General features: G+C 37.9%; 1 protein-coding gene across 2 annotated transcripts in view; it reads right to left on the bottom strand.

Annotated features, from left to right (window-relative positions):
- Positions 1-17,561, bottom strand: part of CCDC102B (coiled-coil domain containing 102B) — a 266,993-nt gene that overhangs the window by 189,996 nt on the left and 59,436 nt on the right. For both annotated transcript variants that reach the window (XM_067537430.1, XM_067537431.1), the window contains one exon: positions 8,027-8,236. In XM_067537430.1, coding sequence (XP_067393531.1) covers positions 8,027-8,236 — 210 coding nt within the window. The remainder of the gene's footprint in view (positions 1-8,026; positions 8,237-17,561) is intronic.

The raw sequence follows: 17,561 nt of genomic DNA, 5'->3' as shown, positions 1-17,561 counted from the left end.
AGAGCAGGGCTGATAATTTGCTAAGTATTCCCAAATAGCTATTTATAAAACTTTTCAAGATTTAAAAAAATAAGTGATTATATGTTAAGATTACTTATCTATCTCAAATATAGGTTAATTAGGCATTAGTTTATTCCCAGACAAAGAAACTACATTAAATTGGAGTTAAAGGTAAGAAACATACCGGTGAGGTTATAATTATCCCAAAACCAAGTGTTACAAAGCCAGAATATTCAGTATTAAGTTTAGTGACACCATGAAATAACCAGACCATTATAATTAGTGCATAATGGTGTTTGCACTCCCATATTAGCAGAAACTGATTTTAAAGACAATGTTATGTATTTATTTATTTCATTTTTACCCTCATGGTATCAACACAGGCCTAAGTTAAGGTAGTTTGGGTGCCTTAATGATAAATTTCCATATCTTAAAAGAAAAAACAAACATTTTCAGGTTAACTATGAATTTTCTGGGGTTATCAGTGTTTTGGGAATAACTGAAATATCCCTGCAACATATTTTACCCAAAACTACAGGCACGTAATCTCAACCTTAATAACATGTTAACAGTTATTTAGGATTTTTTGGGGGGAGGAGGGGTTTACATTAAAAATGTCATACTTGAATGATAACAAAAAAACCCCAAAAGATAATGTTACCATGTGATATTTCTCAAGATTTGAAGATATGTAGAATAAACCTTAAAATTAGAAAACAAAACAAATAATAAATAACATCTCCTCCTCCTCCCCAACACACATTTAGGAACAGATTCAGCAGCACACAGTGGCTGCCTTCCCCCATTCCGGAGCAGGACAAGGCAGCCAGAGAGCACTGGGCAATTTCCCCTAGCACCTGACCTCTACATTTCCCTGCATGCACAATACACACATTCACTTTCTCCCTTCATCCAGTCTGGCCCCTTTTCCTTCCCTCACCCTCAGAGTCCCGTTTCTATCCTTTTTAAGTACTTGTGGTGAAATGGGTAGTTTTGAAAGTAAAGATTTAGGATTAATGGTCATGTTTTGTTGTTTTTATTCATACTGAAAGTTTCTTTTTCAGCATGGACTGCAAAATATTCTTCTATAAGGAATTCCATGAACAATCACACACTTTCAAAATGGCCAACATCTCCTATTGTTTACGATTGACTTCTCTCCTAACTACCCTCAAGGAAGATGGTGGTTCTCTTGCTGTCAGGAGTTGCCTTATTCCCTCCTGGCAGCCTGTGGGGGAAAACAAGAAAGATTAAATAAATGTAACATGGGAGACTAGAAAAGTCAAAGTGACTGGTAATACAGCAGGTTTCACTTTGATTAAGGATTCATTGTTTTTCCATGTTTAAGAAATATCCATCACTTCTGAAACTTGGGCATTGTGGGTAAACAAATGTGTATGTAAAAGTTTAAAAAAACAACAGAAAAATAGTTTTTACCAAGAGCCTTGAAAATAGAGCTGATCAAAATATTTTAAAGACATTTTTCATTGAAAAGTGAGGTATTGATGATAAGAAATCTTTTGTTTAAAAGTTGTACAAAAAAAATCCCATTCTCACTTTCTTCCTACCACCTTTTTCCACTGAAAAAAAAAATTTTTTTTTTTTTAAAAGTGATATTTTTCCTTAATTTCAAAAACGAAGAAAAAACAAACCTTTTCATTTGTTAGTGCCCCACTTGGGAGAGTATCACCACACCCCCTCCTCCAAGTCAAAAAGGAGCCAAGTCTGAAGGCCCGGCAGAGTCCATGATTATGTTTGAACCCCAGTGAGGGAGAGCACGGAGATAATTGATGATCATATTTTAGGCACCTAGTAAGAGCAGCATTGTGTTTTGCCATCTTTAGCATGCAGAGGCTATTTTGTGATGGAGCTGGCAGAGTACCACTAACTTCTCTCCCATATTCCCAGTTTGACTACACATACATGAAACGGTTACAAGTCCCTTGCAAAGACAAAACAGCAAGTGAGGAAACACTACTCAAGTAATGACTTCAAAGTCATACCCTATAGCTAATCTATTCTATTTTGTACTTATTTTTAAAGCTAGGTATATAGATATATTACTTAGCAGACCTTTACCTTAATAATTAGAGTTAGCACTGAAAAACAAAATTACTATTCAACAAAATTAATTTCAGATTTTGTTCAAAATGATCGTTAGAGTTGAAAGTAATAAATCTCCTTAAGTAAATCATATGCTCTCGGGTATTGAGTTATATTTTCAATAGTTTTTATCCTTCATTGTGATCCCTTCTAAAATAAACCACTTGGATACATTTAAAATTAGATGTCAACCTATTTGTCAAACATTATAACTATCATTTTAAAATGCAAACTCCATTCCAGGAAGTGCAATCAATAGAGCCACATTGGTTTTTATGTCTGATCTCAATTCTTTCACCAATTTTGCTGATCTCATACAACAGAAGTTATCCTTTTGGAAACTGCCAATGGAAATATTTTGAATATACTGACAGTCCAGAATTTTAGGGCCTAATTTTTTTGGTAGACACATATCTCATTTTATAGGCACATATCTTCATACTAACATTTGTGCCCCCAAAAATGCTTGTTTGCATTCATGGCACTGGTGTGTGAATTGCTACCCTTAATGACAAATGATTGTGCATATTATTATTTGTATGTAAGTGTACACACTACAGTGCACGTTCAACATTAAAGGCTGGAATGAGTCCACTTACAAAAGATGGTGTTAAGGAATCATTCAAAAGCGCAATATTAAGAAAAATAGTTACAAAAAATGCTGTCTGTTACTGCTGAAAAACACAGATTTGCCACACTGGCTTGGAATATCCAGGTGATTTTTTCCAATCTAATATAGGTGAAAATATAGACAAATAAATCCTTATTGCATTAGCTTTCTTTGGAAACCGGTAGAATTCTAATGAATCAGTTTCCTCAGTTTCTCTTTGCTTCCTGGTCTGGCTTTAACTCACCGGGGTAAGGAAGAGATCATAAAGCATTTCCTCTTTCCTGCTAGGAGAACCTTTTCTCCCTTATAGAGACTCACACCATTTTTGGAATACATAACAAACACCAACAGATTTAAAAAACCGTTGCCAATATATGATTTATTTGATTTATTACTGGTCACCAATGGTTTTCATTAAAGAGTCAAAATTTCCCAACTTTTACCACCAGATAATGCTACTATTGTTGTCTATCCTAAATATAGGGGAACAATTCTAAAGTACCTCTGTAGCATAACTATTTGTAAGTTCTGGTGACTGTAGATTCAACACGCTCTCCAGACTTTCCTTTGTTGGAGGATGGTGGGGAAGGAATAAGAGAGAGGAGCATTTATTTGACAAGCTGTCTGAGTTGCAAGCTACAGGCTATTTGTTTACATCTGGTCCATTCAGCACTTGGTGCTTACTCATAGCCCTATGCTAAGTTTTTACTATATTTTCATTATTTTTTTAAAAAATCACAAAAGAAAGCTAAACAAAATAAATCACATACAGACAATTAAGCATGGAAAAGTTATGGAAGTTAATTTGTGACAGATGTTGACAGCCTCAATCATGATGTGTTGCATCTTACTCAGAGAAGGCCCACAGATTTTAGTTGGCTTATTCCTGGAATGAGGTAATGTAACTCAGGTCAAATAAGGGTAGCAAACTCTGGTCCTAGTTCTCTTGTTCCCCATCCCTTCCCTGAACCCTCCCCCACTACACACACATCCTCCCACACATTCTGTACTTAGCATCTATCTGTCCCCCATTCCAAGGCACATAAGCTGCGTATTCAATTAACGTAGAATCACAGTAACTCAAAGGCAGGGACACACACTCCTCTTCACCGTCTCCTCTCCTTTTCCTAAAAATAGCAGCAAGGCTACTGGAGCAATAAACTGCAAAACCACATGGGAACGGAAATGTCATAACATGAATTATGTCCTCAGTTACACTGTTGCAATCCCTCTGACGCCATCCGTGTTACAAGTGGGCTAATTCTGTAATAAGCAAGCTAAATACTTTTAACGTTGGAAAAAAGGCCCCATGGGCATGTTTTAATAACTATTTAGAAACTTGCCCTTAATACAAAGGGAAAAAGATAATAGAGACTTTAATAGTTAATTGATTGTTATATTCTACAGCAAGTCACTTAGAACCAAGGTTTATGACTATGTGCTTATAACTATCTATATCAGTATTTCCGAAATCATAGAAATCACAGAAATGTAAGACTGGAAGGGACCTTGATAAGTCATCTAGCCCAGTGCCTTGCACTGAGGCAGAGCTAAGTAATATCTAAACCATCCCTGACAGGTGTATATCTAATCTGTTCTTAAAAGCCTCCAATGACAGAGATTCCACAATCTCCCTAGGTAAATTGTTTCAGTATTTAACCACTCTTACAGTTAGAAATTTTTTCCTAATGTCTAACCTAAATCTGCCTTGCTGCAATTTAAGCCCATTTACTTCTTGTTCTGTCCTCAGTGGTTAAGAAGAACAATTTATCACCCTACTCTTTATAACAACCTTTTACATACTTGGAGACTGTTATCATGTCCCCCCTCAGTCTTTTCCTCTACAGACTAAACAAACCCATTTTTTTTTCATTTTTTCCTCATATGTTATGTTTTCTAGATCTTAAATCATTTTTGTTGCTCTCATCCGCATTTTCTCCAATTTGTCCATGTCTTTCCCAAAAAGTGATGCCCAGAACTGGGCCACAGGACTCCATTTGAGGCCTTGTCAGTGCTGAGTAGAGTGGAAGAATGACTTCTCATGTTTTGCTTACTATGCTTCTGCTAATGCATTCCAGGGGGTTGTGGCCAGATTCTATATTGGTCACAGGCCTGGTGAGAAGCCAGACGTAATGCATAGCTGTGGTGCTGTCTCTCCATTTCCTTAGAAGACATTTGTAAGACCACTTTCTTGGCATTTATTCGTCATAATCAAACCCAAACCACTCGTTAGCTCATCCACTATCTCTACTACCCAGAGTTCTTGCTCAAAATCCAGAAGTTCAGTTTTCCCCATTTTTGAGCAGACGCACGTTCCTCAGTCAATGTTTTCATTTGAGACCAATTAGGTGGTTCACTTTTGGATTCCTTGTTCTTTAGCATTTTATCATGTCAGATCTAATCACCTACATTTGGGCCAGTGTCCACGATTCCTGGTGCATTTCACAGATCCTATTACATACTTAGCCAAACTCCCATTATTATTATTAAACTACTCAGTACTAAATTAAAACTGTGGTGCTGCCTCTTTTACCTCCAAGCTTTGTCCCTTCATCTTGCTTTCATCTCCACTTCCCAAACTGAGTGAGAGGCTTTCGCCAGACACTTGTGACACTCTGTCCTGACTTGACTTATATTTAGAGCAATCCTTTTTGTGGCTAGATTTTTCATGGTAGCAGAATTAAATGAACTGCTTTCCTTAATTTTTGCATTATTACCAATTTCTCTTGGTTTTACAAACTGAATTTAACGCTCGCTTCTAACTATTTAAAAATGTCAAGAAAAATTAGAATTCTCTTTGCTATCATACATATGAGGCAGAGACTTTACTTACAGGACTAATAGAGATCAGCTTCCATCTTTCTCAACAGTGGTTGTTTCCTCTTCTGATGAGCTGCTATATGGAAAGATTTAAGTTCTGTGGCCAATTTCACTGCCTCCTGGAGTGCATTTGGCCTCCTTTTGCTGATCGTGAGTTGCAAGTCTAAGTCTAGCTAAAGTGTCTATAAATTGGTCCATTGTAAATTTATCCTAGAAGTCCTCATTGGTATCTAGATATTCCAGGGACCCAAGTCTTCTGTCATTTCAATTAGGGACTCTTTTTCACCTCTTCTAGCTCTTAGCTGTGCCCTGATCAGTCCAGATTGGTGGCTGGCTGCTAACCACATATCAAGGGTTTGTATCAAGTTTGGATGTTTCAGTCTCTTTTCTGGGGTATCACTTGTGTAGCACAATTGGAGCTGGGCCACTCAAGTTGGCTGCTAGAAATATCCCCTTCTGTTTGTATACCCAGCCAACCATTTGTGGCATGATGTTCAACTGAGCTAAATAAGCCTTCCAGCATGTCCCCCCAGGCTTTAAGGAAAAAAAACAAACAAAAAAAAAACAGAAAATGAGTAGCTTTTTTCTCAGTTGAGCTGGAACAATCTTCCCTCTCCCCTCTGAGGTTTTTAGGATTGCAGACAAGGTAGAAAAGTGTTGTAAATGCCTTATTTCACCCATGTTTTCTAACTAGCCCAATTCCAATTCCAGATGGCTGACTTTCACTGTAGACTGTGTGACCCTTTTATTTCCTTCTCAAAGCAATTTTTTCGGTTCTTGGCATCCTTGCTGCCCCTTATCTGTTAGCAAGATCCAAGTTGGCCAAAGTTTTCCTAATGACCTCTCTTTCCTGGGAAACCTTCTGATCCTTGACAGTCAGGTTGCTGGTCACCTCTTTGATCCACTTTGCCATCCCAGATTTGGAAGTGTTGCAGCTGGGCTCTCCAATCTGTCCAACCACTTTGTAGCTGCTGCCCCAACAAAGATTTCATCTCTGCCTGCAAGTCATCTCTCAGCCCTTCCTGGGAAGCTTCCAATTTTTTGGTTTAATACTTCTTTGCAGAGCCTCCAGCTCTTGTTTTAGACCTTTTTTTAAATTCTTTTGGGCATCTTTGAGTTCTGCAACTACCTCCATTATTTACTCCATCTTTCCTCAACAGGAGTACCAGCTCACACTTCTCTCCTTGGAAACTGAATCCCACTCCTAATGCCAGTATTGCTCCTTTTCACTCGAGTGGTTAGCCAGTAATTGGGATCTTGTAAGTTGTTTGCTAGGAGGAGAAATTGATGATGGAATCTGATATTTCTTTGATAGAATCCTGTATATTTACAAAGAATTATACAAAACCCTATTTCCCTGAACACAGTACAAGTCATACAGCAGGAGGCAGTTTCTTCCTTACAGCTGCAAGCCTCCCTTCAGCCAGTACTTTCCCCAAAGAGCTCTCTTTCTTAGCTTCCTCTGAAGGCCATGTTACAAGTGTTTCTCTTCCTGTCTCCTTTGCTTTTCTCTGTCATTGGGAAAAGCTCTCACCAACGGTGCTGTCCGCATTGGTGCTTATGTTGGTGTATTTATGTCGCCCAGGCGGTGTTTTTTCACACCCCTGAGCAACATAAGTGATACTGAGATAAGTGATAGAGTAGATATAGCCTCAGTCTCACAGCGATAGGCAGTAGGAAAAAAACTGAGCGATGGCTGGGGCACACTCCACTCTTTATGCTTTCAGCTGGGAGTGAATAAGAATATCTAGGATGTGGGAACAGCCCTGATGGACACTGCTGTCTGGAAGTATCTGATCTTGAATTCATAAAATGTATGCACACAGGTGCAGCTGCCCTGAACTGTGACAATAGTATGGAAAGATATTTTAGGAAGATAAGATATAAGCAATTTGTTTTTCCTTAGCAAACCTAGGCCCCTTCTGGAAGAATGAGATTTTGCAGCATTATAGTCTCAAAGAATGAACTGTGTAAGATATTTGAATACTAAACAAAATACATTAAATAGGAGTCCAGTTCTTTGAAATTCTGTATAAGTGAATTTACATAAAAGTAAGTGCAGTAGGGAAATATTTATGATGATTTTGCTTGTCATATTGTAGTGTGAAAAGGAAAAGCTAATAGCTATCACAACACCACAAAAAAATCATTGTCGTTGTTATACTTCATGCAATGACACCACCCATCAGAGCCTTTTTTCAAAGAACATGCCATCCATTCAAAAATAAAGTTAAGTAATGCATTAGGGCCCCAAATCCTTCAAACACTTAATTAACATACACTACTTGATGGATGTACAAATGGTCCACTTAGCCCAAGATCCTGTCTTTCAACAGTGGCCAATGCCAGGTGCTTCAGAGGGAATGAACAGAACAGGTAATCATCAACTGATCCATCCTCTGTCACCCATTCCCAGCTTCTGGCAAATGGCGAGTAGGGACACTTCAACTTCTTTGAAACAAGTTTAGCTCTACTGCCAAGTAAAATCCATACCTTATTTTTTTCCAGCAGTTCTCTTTGTGCTGTCTTGAAATCAGAACCCAAATTACTTGCTGTCTGTTTATTTCTCTTATCCAGAAGTTCCTGAATTTCTTTCACTTGGGCCTTCAACTGTCTATTCTCTCTTTCCAGACCTTGCTTTTCTGTTTCGAGTATCTCTCTCTTTCTCCACTCAGAGGTATTCTCAGATTGTAGTCTCTCTAGCTGAAAAAGAGAAAAAAAAATTGTAAAAACTCTCCCCCCGGGTGAGGTGAAAGGGATAGCCAGCCAATACACCCTACAGAGGTTTCATGGGCACTCTGGAAAAATCAACCTGATACATAATTTAACACAGTTTTGCAGGATTCATAAATGTTTAAATGACATGAACATGAAAAAGAAAAACATACAAGTGAATCTACAGTTCTCTGTTATTTTTCTGTAGTTTTATCTTTTCATTCATAAAGCACAAGTCAGACTTCAAAAGAGGCAGTGTTAACCATTGTCAGTTGTTGTTTTTAACTTGTTCCATTCTCTATTGTACATAGATGAATACTCTTAAAAATCAAGAAAAATAAATATTTTTTACACAATAGTCATAAGACAGAGCCACTTATTTACACTCTCTCTTTAACAGAGTCAGAGTCCCGCTTTCACCCTATGAGGGAAAAAAAAAACCACTTTCCATTCTATTTTTATTGTACTTTTTTATTTTAAAGGAATGGAATGAAGTGTTTTGGATCTAAGACAATTAACAATGGATACATTGCGATAATAAAATCCATTATTACTTTTCCGTGATTTTCCACTGCTAGTCTCCCAGGGCTGAGAAAGGGGGCTCTTTTTTTAATGTTGATCAGTGCATTACTATGAGGAATGAAATGAAGTATTAACAAAAAAAGCCAGTTTACTAAGTGATGGAGAATGAACATCTAAAAAAAGTGATTTTATTTACTCAAAGACAGGTAGATGGAGGTTATGTCAAGGGTGTATCAAATGCTCTAAAGATTTCAAAGGAAAAGCTGTGGTCAAATGAATTGATTTTTGTACCAGAAATCAGATAACAGGCACTTATCAGAAGCTTTAAATAGGTTAGAAATGGTCAAAAATGAAAGAACCCAGCAACTTGAGCCAAGAAAAAGAGTAGGAGGAGAATTCCATCAACAACAGCAGAAAAGTTTTAAATAAAATAAAGTGAACTTTGTTACTTGCAGTTTTGTGAAGAGCAGAACCAATTATTTGATAAAATTATATGGTCTAACACAGTGAAAGGCTATAAGGAATCTCTAAGCTTTTATTGCAGAAAAAGGCTGCACAAGCCAGCAAGGTTTTAGAAAGAAATCAGACAGTCTTATTTTAGATTTACTCTTTGCAGGCACAGACTGGTTTTATTTTAGAATCCCTACATGACAACCAGTAAAAAACAATCAAGTTCAAGGGAGAGTGGTATAGTAGATGAAGGCATTCACAGCATCAGAGAAACAATAATTCAGAAATGTTTAGTTTCAGAAATGGCATTACCTGGGTAAATCAAATTGCTGACTTGTTTGTTTTCCCCACCCCCCCAAAAAAAAAATCATTAGGAAATATACAAGCAAATGAAGATAAGAGTAGCATTAATCATGGGACACATACTTTTTCCATATCTAGTTCATGAAAGCCTTAATCCTACAAATGCTTATAAATGGGATTAATTTTACTATTGTCAGTAGTCGTATTAATTTCTGTGGGACTACTCACAGATCAGTAGTAACAAGGTCATTACCTTCTGACTGAACATGTACATACGGCACTAAACCCACCATATCAGCTGGTAGCATTTAACCTTTCCTGCATTTCCATGTGGTCAGACCTCTATTCCCTTGCAGAACTTTACTGAAGTTAATGGGTGTTCAGACTATCACAAGAGTCAGCCCCCCTAGTGCAACTACAGGATCAGAGCCTATCTTTGTACTCTCCACAGAGAGCCCAGAAATTAAATGGACATGCCTCTTTTGTACAAAAATTCTTCCATTCCAGGGCATAAGGCCCTTGCTTGAGCACTGTGGAGGGACTTGTACTGTGACTCCCTATCTTATGTCAGTTTTGTGGCTATACCTTTATCAGAGCTAGTCTCACATGAAAAAGGTTTAAAATATTTTTTTTTAATTAAGGTGTCAACATCATGCTATGGGTGCCATAGAAGATGTAGAAAGTTCTGGAACTGATCAGACAGCTAGGAATGGTCAGGTTTTCATCATGGTGCTAAAGCACTTCTCATAAGATACAAACTAAAACCAGAACAGGGAGCATCTGCACAGAGTTGTGCAGTCTTACATTCAGTAGACTCCTTGTCTTTTTCCTTGTTAACCCTGTTAGGGCTGCATTATGAGTCATATAATAACATACCTTGTGGTATGTCTACGCAGCATAGAAAAACCCACCATTGGCCCTTGCTAGCTGATTTGGGCTCGCAGAGCTCAGGCTGTTTCATTATTGTGTAGACTTACGAGCTCAGGCTGGAGCCCAAGCTCTGGGACCCTCCCACTTTGCATGGTCCTGGAACCCAGGCTCCAAACCAAGTCCAGATGTCTACCCAGGAGTGAAACAGCCCTGCAGCCTGAGGCTTGCAAACCCAAGGCACAGGCCAGTCACAGGTGTCTAGTTGTTGTGTAGACATGCCCTAAACGACAATCATGCATTCAGAGAAAAAACGTCATATATTTAGTGGGGGCAATATGACAGAAATGGAAATGTTTGTTTTATAAACTTCCCCTGAAAAGGGGGGCCCACCCTTCTGACCTGGCTACTATCCAAGATCTGAATCAGAAAGTCAAAAGAGGAGTAAGTCCAAGTACTGCTTGTGCCCAGCTAAAGATAGATCAGTCTTTGCTATTGCTCCTGACGTCCAAAAGCAGACATTATCAATAAGTCTTTCTAGTGATCTCACTTGTATTTTAGTTGCACTATTTAATGACATTTCACACCCCTAGAGAGTTTGCTTAAGTACTGAGCACAAGATCTAATTTGTAACCCAAGGGAAGAAGATACCAGGAGAGAGATGAAAGAACAGGCAAGTCAATTAATAAATCACTGATAGAGGCATGAATCAAGATGAGAACAGGCAAATGAGAAAGGAAAGTATCAACAACCTTTATCTTATTAAATAAAAGTCTACTATGATTTTCAAAAGGCAAGGAAATTACAGTAGTAATCTTTAGGCTTTTGGAAAACATCAAATACAACATCCCTTCCCCAACCCCTTGTCCACCAACTTCCTCTTGGAAAAACTTAACTTTGCAATAAAAGTTGAAAATTACAATAAGAATTTTCCTTTCTTTTGGGTACCAATAAATTGTCCCTATATTACATTGGAAACGTACAATGAATTTTATAGGATGGTGTAAAGGTTTGTTGAGACTCTAAGAACAGAATCATAGGTTTCTGGCTATAAAAATGTTTCCAGTAACAAATTAACATTTGCCTACAATTATCTCATGGTGGTTTTTGACAAACCACCGCTATTTCCTATTATAAACATAGAGAAATCCTCTAGTATCTCAAATAGAAGTCTGTGGTATCTGTTGGTAAACAGTAACTTTTAATGGAAACCATTATATCATATCTACTGTAGATGGAAATCAATTATTAAATTGACTGGGCTCTCACTACACAAAATTTCCTGAGAGTTTACCAAGAGATTTCAGCACCAGAGGCTCTAAGATAGTTTATTAGATATACAAAAGCTATTACTGTCCTACTTCTGAGCTGTAGCTCCTGTAATTCTGCATTACCTTTGGGGGCATAGGATGTCTTGGAGTTAGAGTGGATCAAAATTTTTCAGACAATTAACTTAATCATGGAAAAAATGCAGTTTTGGTTGATGCAAAATTATTTGCAAATTTGACAAGAATGTACTGAATGGTTTTGGCCGAATATTTTTTTGACCCCTCAAAATTAACAATTGGATGGAAAGGGTTAGGGTTCAGGCACTTAGTGGGGATATAGGAGACCTGGATTCAATTCCCCCTTCTGCCTGATGTGGAGCAGGGATATGAACTTGGGTGCCCCCCACAGCAAGAGAGTGCTCTAGCCACTGAAATACTATATGATCTAATGGGACAGTCAGTCTCTCTGATTGTGTATAAATAATTAAGTAGTCATTGCAGCAGGATTTTGAACTTGGGGCTGTCTCCCACATCCTAGGTGAGTGCCATAACAACCAAGTTACAGAGTCAGACATTTTCACTCACTCTCTCTAGCCCAATGACTATTTATTGTCATTATGAATGACTATGAATTGCCAGTCTGAAAGTTTCATTTGATCTAAAAGGTTTTTTTTTTTTTTTTTTTTTTTATAATTTGCCAACATTTTTTGCAATTCTAGGATTCAGCTTGATATAACCCTTTTTTTTTTTTTTTTTTCTGAACTCTTGGAAAATTGAAAAATCAATGGATCAGTTAGCTCTACGTTGGCTTCATAGTTTAGGAAGCAGCTATTCAGGTGGCAAATAGAACCAGAGAAGACTTTTGGGACCTACTGTTGGAAAGAGGTGGGCTACCCATCCCCAGAAACTAGACAAATCAAAATTGGGCAATGTCTTCAGAAAAAATATGCCAGGCTGCTCTCCTTTACAGAGTTTTCAATGGGTATGTTTTCAGTTTCTGAGTCTAAATAAACCTAAACAAAATATCCAAACCAAAACTGTGAGCTAAGGAAAAAGCCTGTTGGGGGGAAATTGTGGATTGAAAAGCCATGTGAAACAAATTTACAGGCAAGAAAGTTAGTTGAACAAATGTGAATTAGAGCTGGTGGGTTTCACATGTCCTTTGACTTAACAACAGAACTTGGTGTTAACCCATTGCAGACCCATTCCCAAATCAAAACTTCTCTCCACAAAAATCATTCAACTTCCAGTAAAACGCAGGATTGTGGCTTGCAACACTTCTCCCCTCCTGACACATGTAAGCTGGTACCCTTTTTAGGGCTTAAAATCATGGCTGAACTGCTCCTCCACATGTATAGTCTTCAGAGGAGTAACAGTGGAAACCCATTTCCCACCTCCATAAAAAACATCTTGAAGGAGGAGCAGAAGCCCACCTGCTCCACATCAATGGGAGTAATAATGCTCCTCCCCTGCTTCTTTAAATGCTATTTACCAGGTTGATGTGCCCCAAAATGCAACAAAGTAATAGGAAAACCCTAATCTGGGGACTCCCTTTAACTAAGCCTAGAAAAAAGGTACAGTGAATGGCCTGAACTGGGTAGTAACCAAAAATACTACAGTATTCTGAAATAATGGCCCAAAGCATTGCAACAACACTACAAAAAGCCGGTAGTGCTTGGGATTACTACTAAGGAACATGGGAGTTTTTCTAATTAAAGGTGGAGGTGGCAGGACTGGAGAAGGATTCTCCAGATCTGCTGGTGCTGAGCAGCTTCAGAGGAGCTGACTTCTCACCTGAGTGTTTTCAGCAGAAGTGTGAAAGAAAGTGGGATTTCTTTGCTGCCCCCTCAAAACCTCAGTCAGTGGACAGAGAGCCAGTCAGTCACCCCATGAAACATTGACGATAGATTGGTTGGGCTCTTCTCAGTGCTGACAAAAGCCGGGTATCCCATAACTCTAGTTACAGCCTATCTGAGATTGCTGTAGTTGTGTGACTGAAATTCAAAGAGATTGCCGTTCCAAGGTCAGAAGTTATGAAAATTAAATATCATCTGCTGGACTAAAAACCAAAGGCATCTTACTTTTTAAAATAAATATTCACCAAGAACGTTTCATCATGAACAGCAATAAATGCACATAGATGACTTGTAATTCAAGATGACCCTAAGATTATGTCTACACTGTAATTAGACACCTGCAGCTGGTCCATGCCAGCTAATTTGGGCTCGCGGGGCTCGTGCTAAGGAGCTGTTTAATTGTGGTGTAGATATTTGGGCTCGGTTTGCAGCCAGAGATCTGGGACCCTCCCACCTTGCAGGGTCCTGGAGCCTGGGCTCCAGCCTGAGCCCGGATATCTAACTCTGCAATGAAACAGACCCGTAACCCCAGCCCCACGACCCCAAATCAGTTGGCACAGGCCAGCCATGGGTTTTTAAATGAAGTGTATACTAACACTCAGAGTCCTAACAGAACCAACTGCCTAAAGAGCTGACTCAAACTCCAAGTTTCTGCACTGATGCCTTCACTAATCAGTATCAATTCTTTCTTGGTTGGATTCAAAAAGAGCAAGTTACAAAGCCATCCAAGATTGAATTTGAGTCAAACAATTGGACAGAAAAGAGACTACCGAGTGAAGATCTGATCTATAAGATATATTTACTTATTATCTGCAAGCCTGTGAAATCTCAGTTCATAGCAGCTAAGATGACAAACTTCACATTGTTATGGATTAACATGACAAGGTCTTTTTAGAAGGCTATCAGATATCGATTAGTTGATCCCCCAATATGATTAGCAACATGAAATTTCTTAACAACAAATATTTGTACATTGCTATCACCTTCCTTGCTATACAAAACAAGATAACAGCATCTAAGAATGTCTTCAAGTTGTAATAATTATTATTATACACCTAATCCCTGAAGGCATCTAGCTATCATCACAAAAAGATAATAAAATATAATCTATCATTGACAGGCAATTGGGTAACATTTAATTTATTACTTATAAATCTTTACCCTCACACCATCAAATCATCCTCCATAGCTCCTCCAAATTTCAATATTGCTCATTTTTCTGAGTAACCTTCAGAATATTGGGAAATCCTGATGGTTTTTTGTTCTTTTGGGACATTCTAGAACAATAAAATAACAACACCTTGTACCTATTCTACATGGCACCTTCCATGCAACTCATGGAAGTCTCAAAGTGCTTTAGACTCATTTAAGAATGAATCCTGATAATCTTGTGAGCTAATCTGGCATTAACCTAATTTTACAGATGGGGAAAATGAAACAGAGAGAAATTAAATGGCTCTCTCAACTCTCAGGTGGGAATAGGAATAAAACTTCTACCTCCCAATTTGTGGCCTCATCATAAGACTTTTCCTTTTTCTTTCCATTTAAAAACAAACAAAATTAAAATCAATGCTGAAGGAGACAGGATACATTTATATACAAGTAATATATCTATTACTAAGGGTACTTTTGATACAAGAGCATTTCTTAATCATAGTATAAGCAAGTAAATGTTTACAAGGCCCCAAAGAGTTTAACTAGTTGCATTATTTTTCTACATTAATTGTTCCGGTGGAAAAATGTTCACTATGTTCACGTCTTGCATTTGGAATAGAGGAGTACAACGTTTATCATCTTGCAAAGTGGAAGATAGAAAGGAAGGCTTAGGTTAAAGGATGTAGATAGGTGTACTCATCTAAACAAGCATAAAGAAAATAATGCCAATAACACTGGCAATATGGTGAGTAATACTTGTTTTTTCATTCATCCATAATATTTGGCAAGATGCAAAAGTTTTTGTGTTTCTGATATTTTGAACTGGGAATTTTTAAAATACTTCAATTTATAGCTATGTTTATGAAGATAGGTTCTGTATTTGACTTACAAATACCAGCATATTTGTAATTAATATTTGTAGTCAGATTTGATTAATAAACTGGAAAGCAGTTTTCATTTAAATTAATTAATAGAAGAAGGTTAATGTTCCATAGGTAATGTGTGTTATTTAAATAAATCATACTGTGATAACAGAACACTCTGAGCAGGCATTCCCGATTGTCTCATTGTTCTGGATTGAAGTATTGTGTGTATTACAAGGAACTGAAGACTTATTGATGTGCAACCTAGTTCAGCCGAAGGTTGCTAAAAAGAAAGCTGCAAGAAAGACTGTCTGTCTACTTATTGGTAACATTTTGGCTATCAGGTAGGTTAATCCCACTTGTACCAAACATCTCTTCATCACTGCCTATGTTTCACATAGCAATACCAGATCAAAACCAATCCATGTGATATCAGCACTACCATTTATTATCAATTTCAGGTCTCTGATTAGCCTGGTGAATCTGAAGCATGATAGATAGCTTGGTACTGCATAGTTCTACACATTCCTGTATGCTTCAAGGCTGCAATACATTTTTTTAAAGGAAATAACCCATATAAATACAGCAATTTATCTTATGAGTTAGTTTCACTTTTTTGACCAGACCTGGAATTAAAACATAGCTTAATGTCTAACTAATTCCTCATAACAGTAGTAACGTATTGCTGCTTAAATGCCACCGAAGAGAGACCTGGGCATGTTATGTTTGCAATTAGTATTACATTTTAGTATGTAGTAAATAGAAGTATTAAACAGTAGTGATACAAATTACTTTCAGAGATTTATATTCATTAACTTTCTTCAAAGAGATGATTTTGAAGATGCAGCATTATATTATTCCCCTCTTCAAATATGAAATAAAGAAATCCACATTGGAAAAGCATCATTCAAGAATGCACTTTTTAAATTAATTAATCTTCACCACCACCCTCCTCACAATGTCCTTTCTCAATCCCTGTGGATCAACACTATCATCTCATTCTCGATTACTGCACCCTCCTTCCTCTTTGGCCTTGACAAATGCAATCTTGCCCCACTCATAACTCATCAGAATGCTGCTGCAAAGGTCATTTTCTTACACTGTCACTTTGATCAGGTCACCCTCTCTTTGAATCCCTGCATGGGCTGCCCCTTCTCTATAGCATCAAACATGCACGGCTTGTATTCACCTTCAAAACTCCTCCTGGCCATTTCCCACCTTGCTTATCATCTCTCACTTGTTGTCAATGCTCACCTCCAGTATGCCCATGATGACAATGTCTACTGACTCCTTGTTAAATTTTCAAACACTTTGTGCTTTCTCCTATGCTGTCCCATGTGGTTGGAAGGTGCTCCCCATAAACCCCACCTTCAACCATCCCCCACAAACCTCCTCAAAACTCTCCTTTGCTGTGTGGTGCCTATAAAAAACTTGTCACCAGTTAGACTGCCAGTGTTCAGAGACAACTGTCTATCATGCTGACCAATATTTTTGCACTTTTTTGTACTCCCCCTTCTGTCTATCTATGTCCATCTTTTGTCTCTTGTCATATTTATACTGAAAGCTCCTTGGAGTGGGGCCTATCTTTTTGCTCTGTGTTTTTCTAGCGCTTAGCACAGTGGGATCCTGGTCCATGGCTGGGGCTGCTAGATGCTATGATAAAAGAAATAATATACAATACCGGGAAAAAATAAGGGATTTATATTCTTAGTGAGAGCTCCAAGTAAAATATTTCCACCCACAACCTCATTCACTTTTTGATCCTAGCATCTGCATCATTCATGTTACACTTTGACAATAGATAGGTAAACTGGAGAGTTAAGCAAAAATCAGGGAGGTCTGGAATTAAGTTAAGAAGAGCAACCCAAATCTGAAAGACTTAATTATCCCCTTTCATATCATTTTAGGTTGAAAATCTTGCAAGATTATGCTCAGTCATAAAGCATCCATGACTGCTGGGTTTCAGCCCAGCTGCAAGTGCCATAAAAACAGCCTCTCTCATTCAGCGCTTCATTTTCCAGGGAAAATT

This window comes from Emydura macquarii, unplaced genomic scaffold, assembly GCF_026122565.2.
Source record: "Emydura macquarii macquarii isolate MOO-44397 ecotype Brisbane River unplaced genomic scaffold, CSIRO-AGI_Emac_v2 contig_431, whole genome shotgun sequence".
Lineage (NCBI taxonomy): Eukaryota > Metazoa > Chordata > Testudines > Chelidae > Emydura > Emydura macquarii.
The sequence above is the reverse complement of the archived record's forward strand: the minus strand, read 5'-3'. Positions and strand labels throughout refer to the sequence as shown.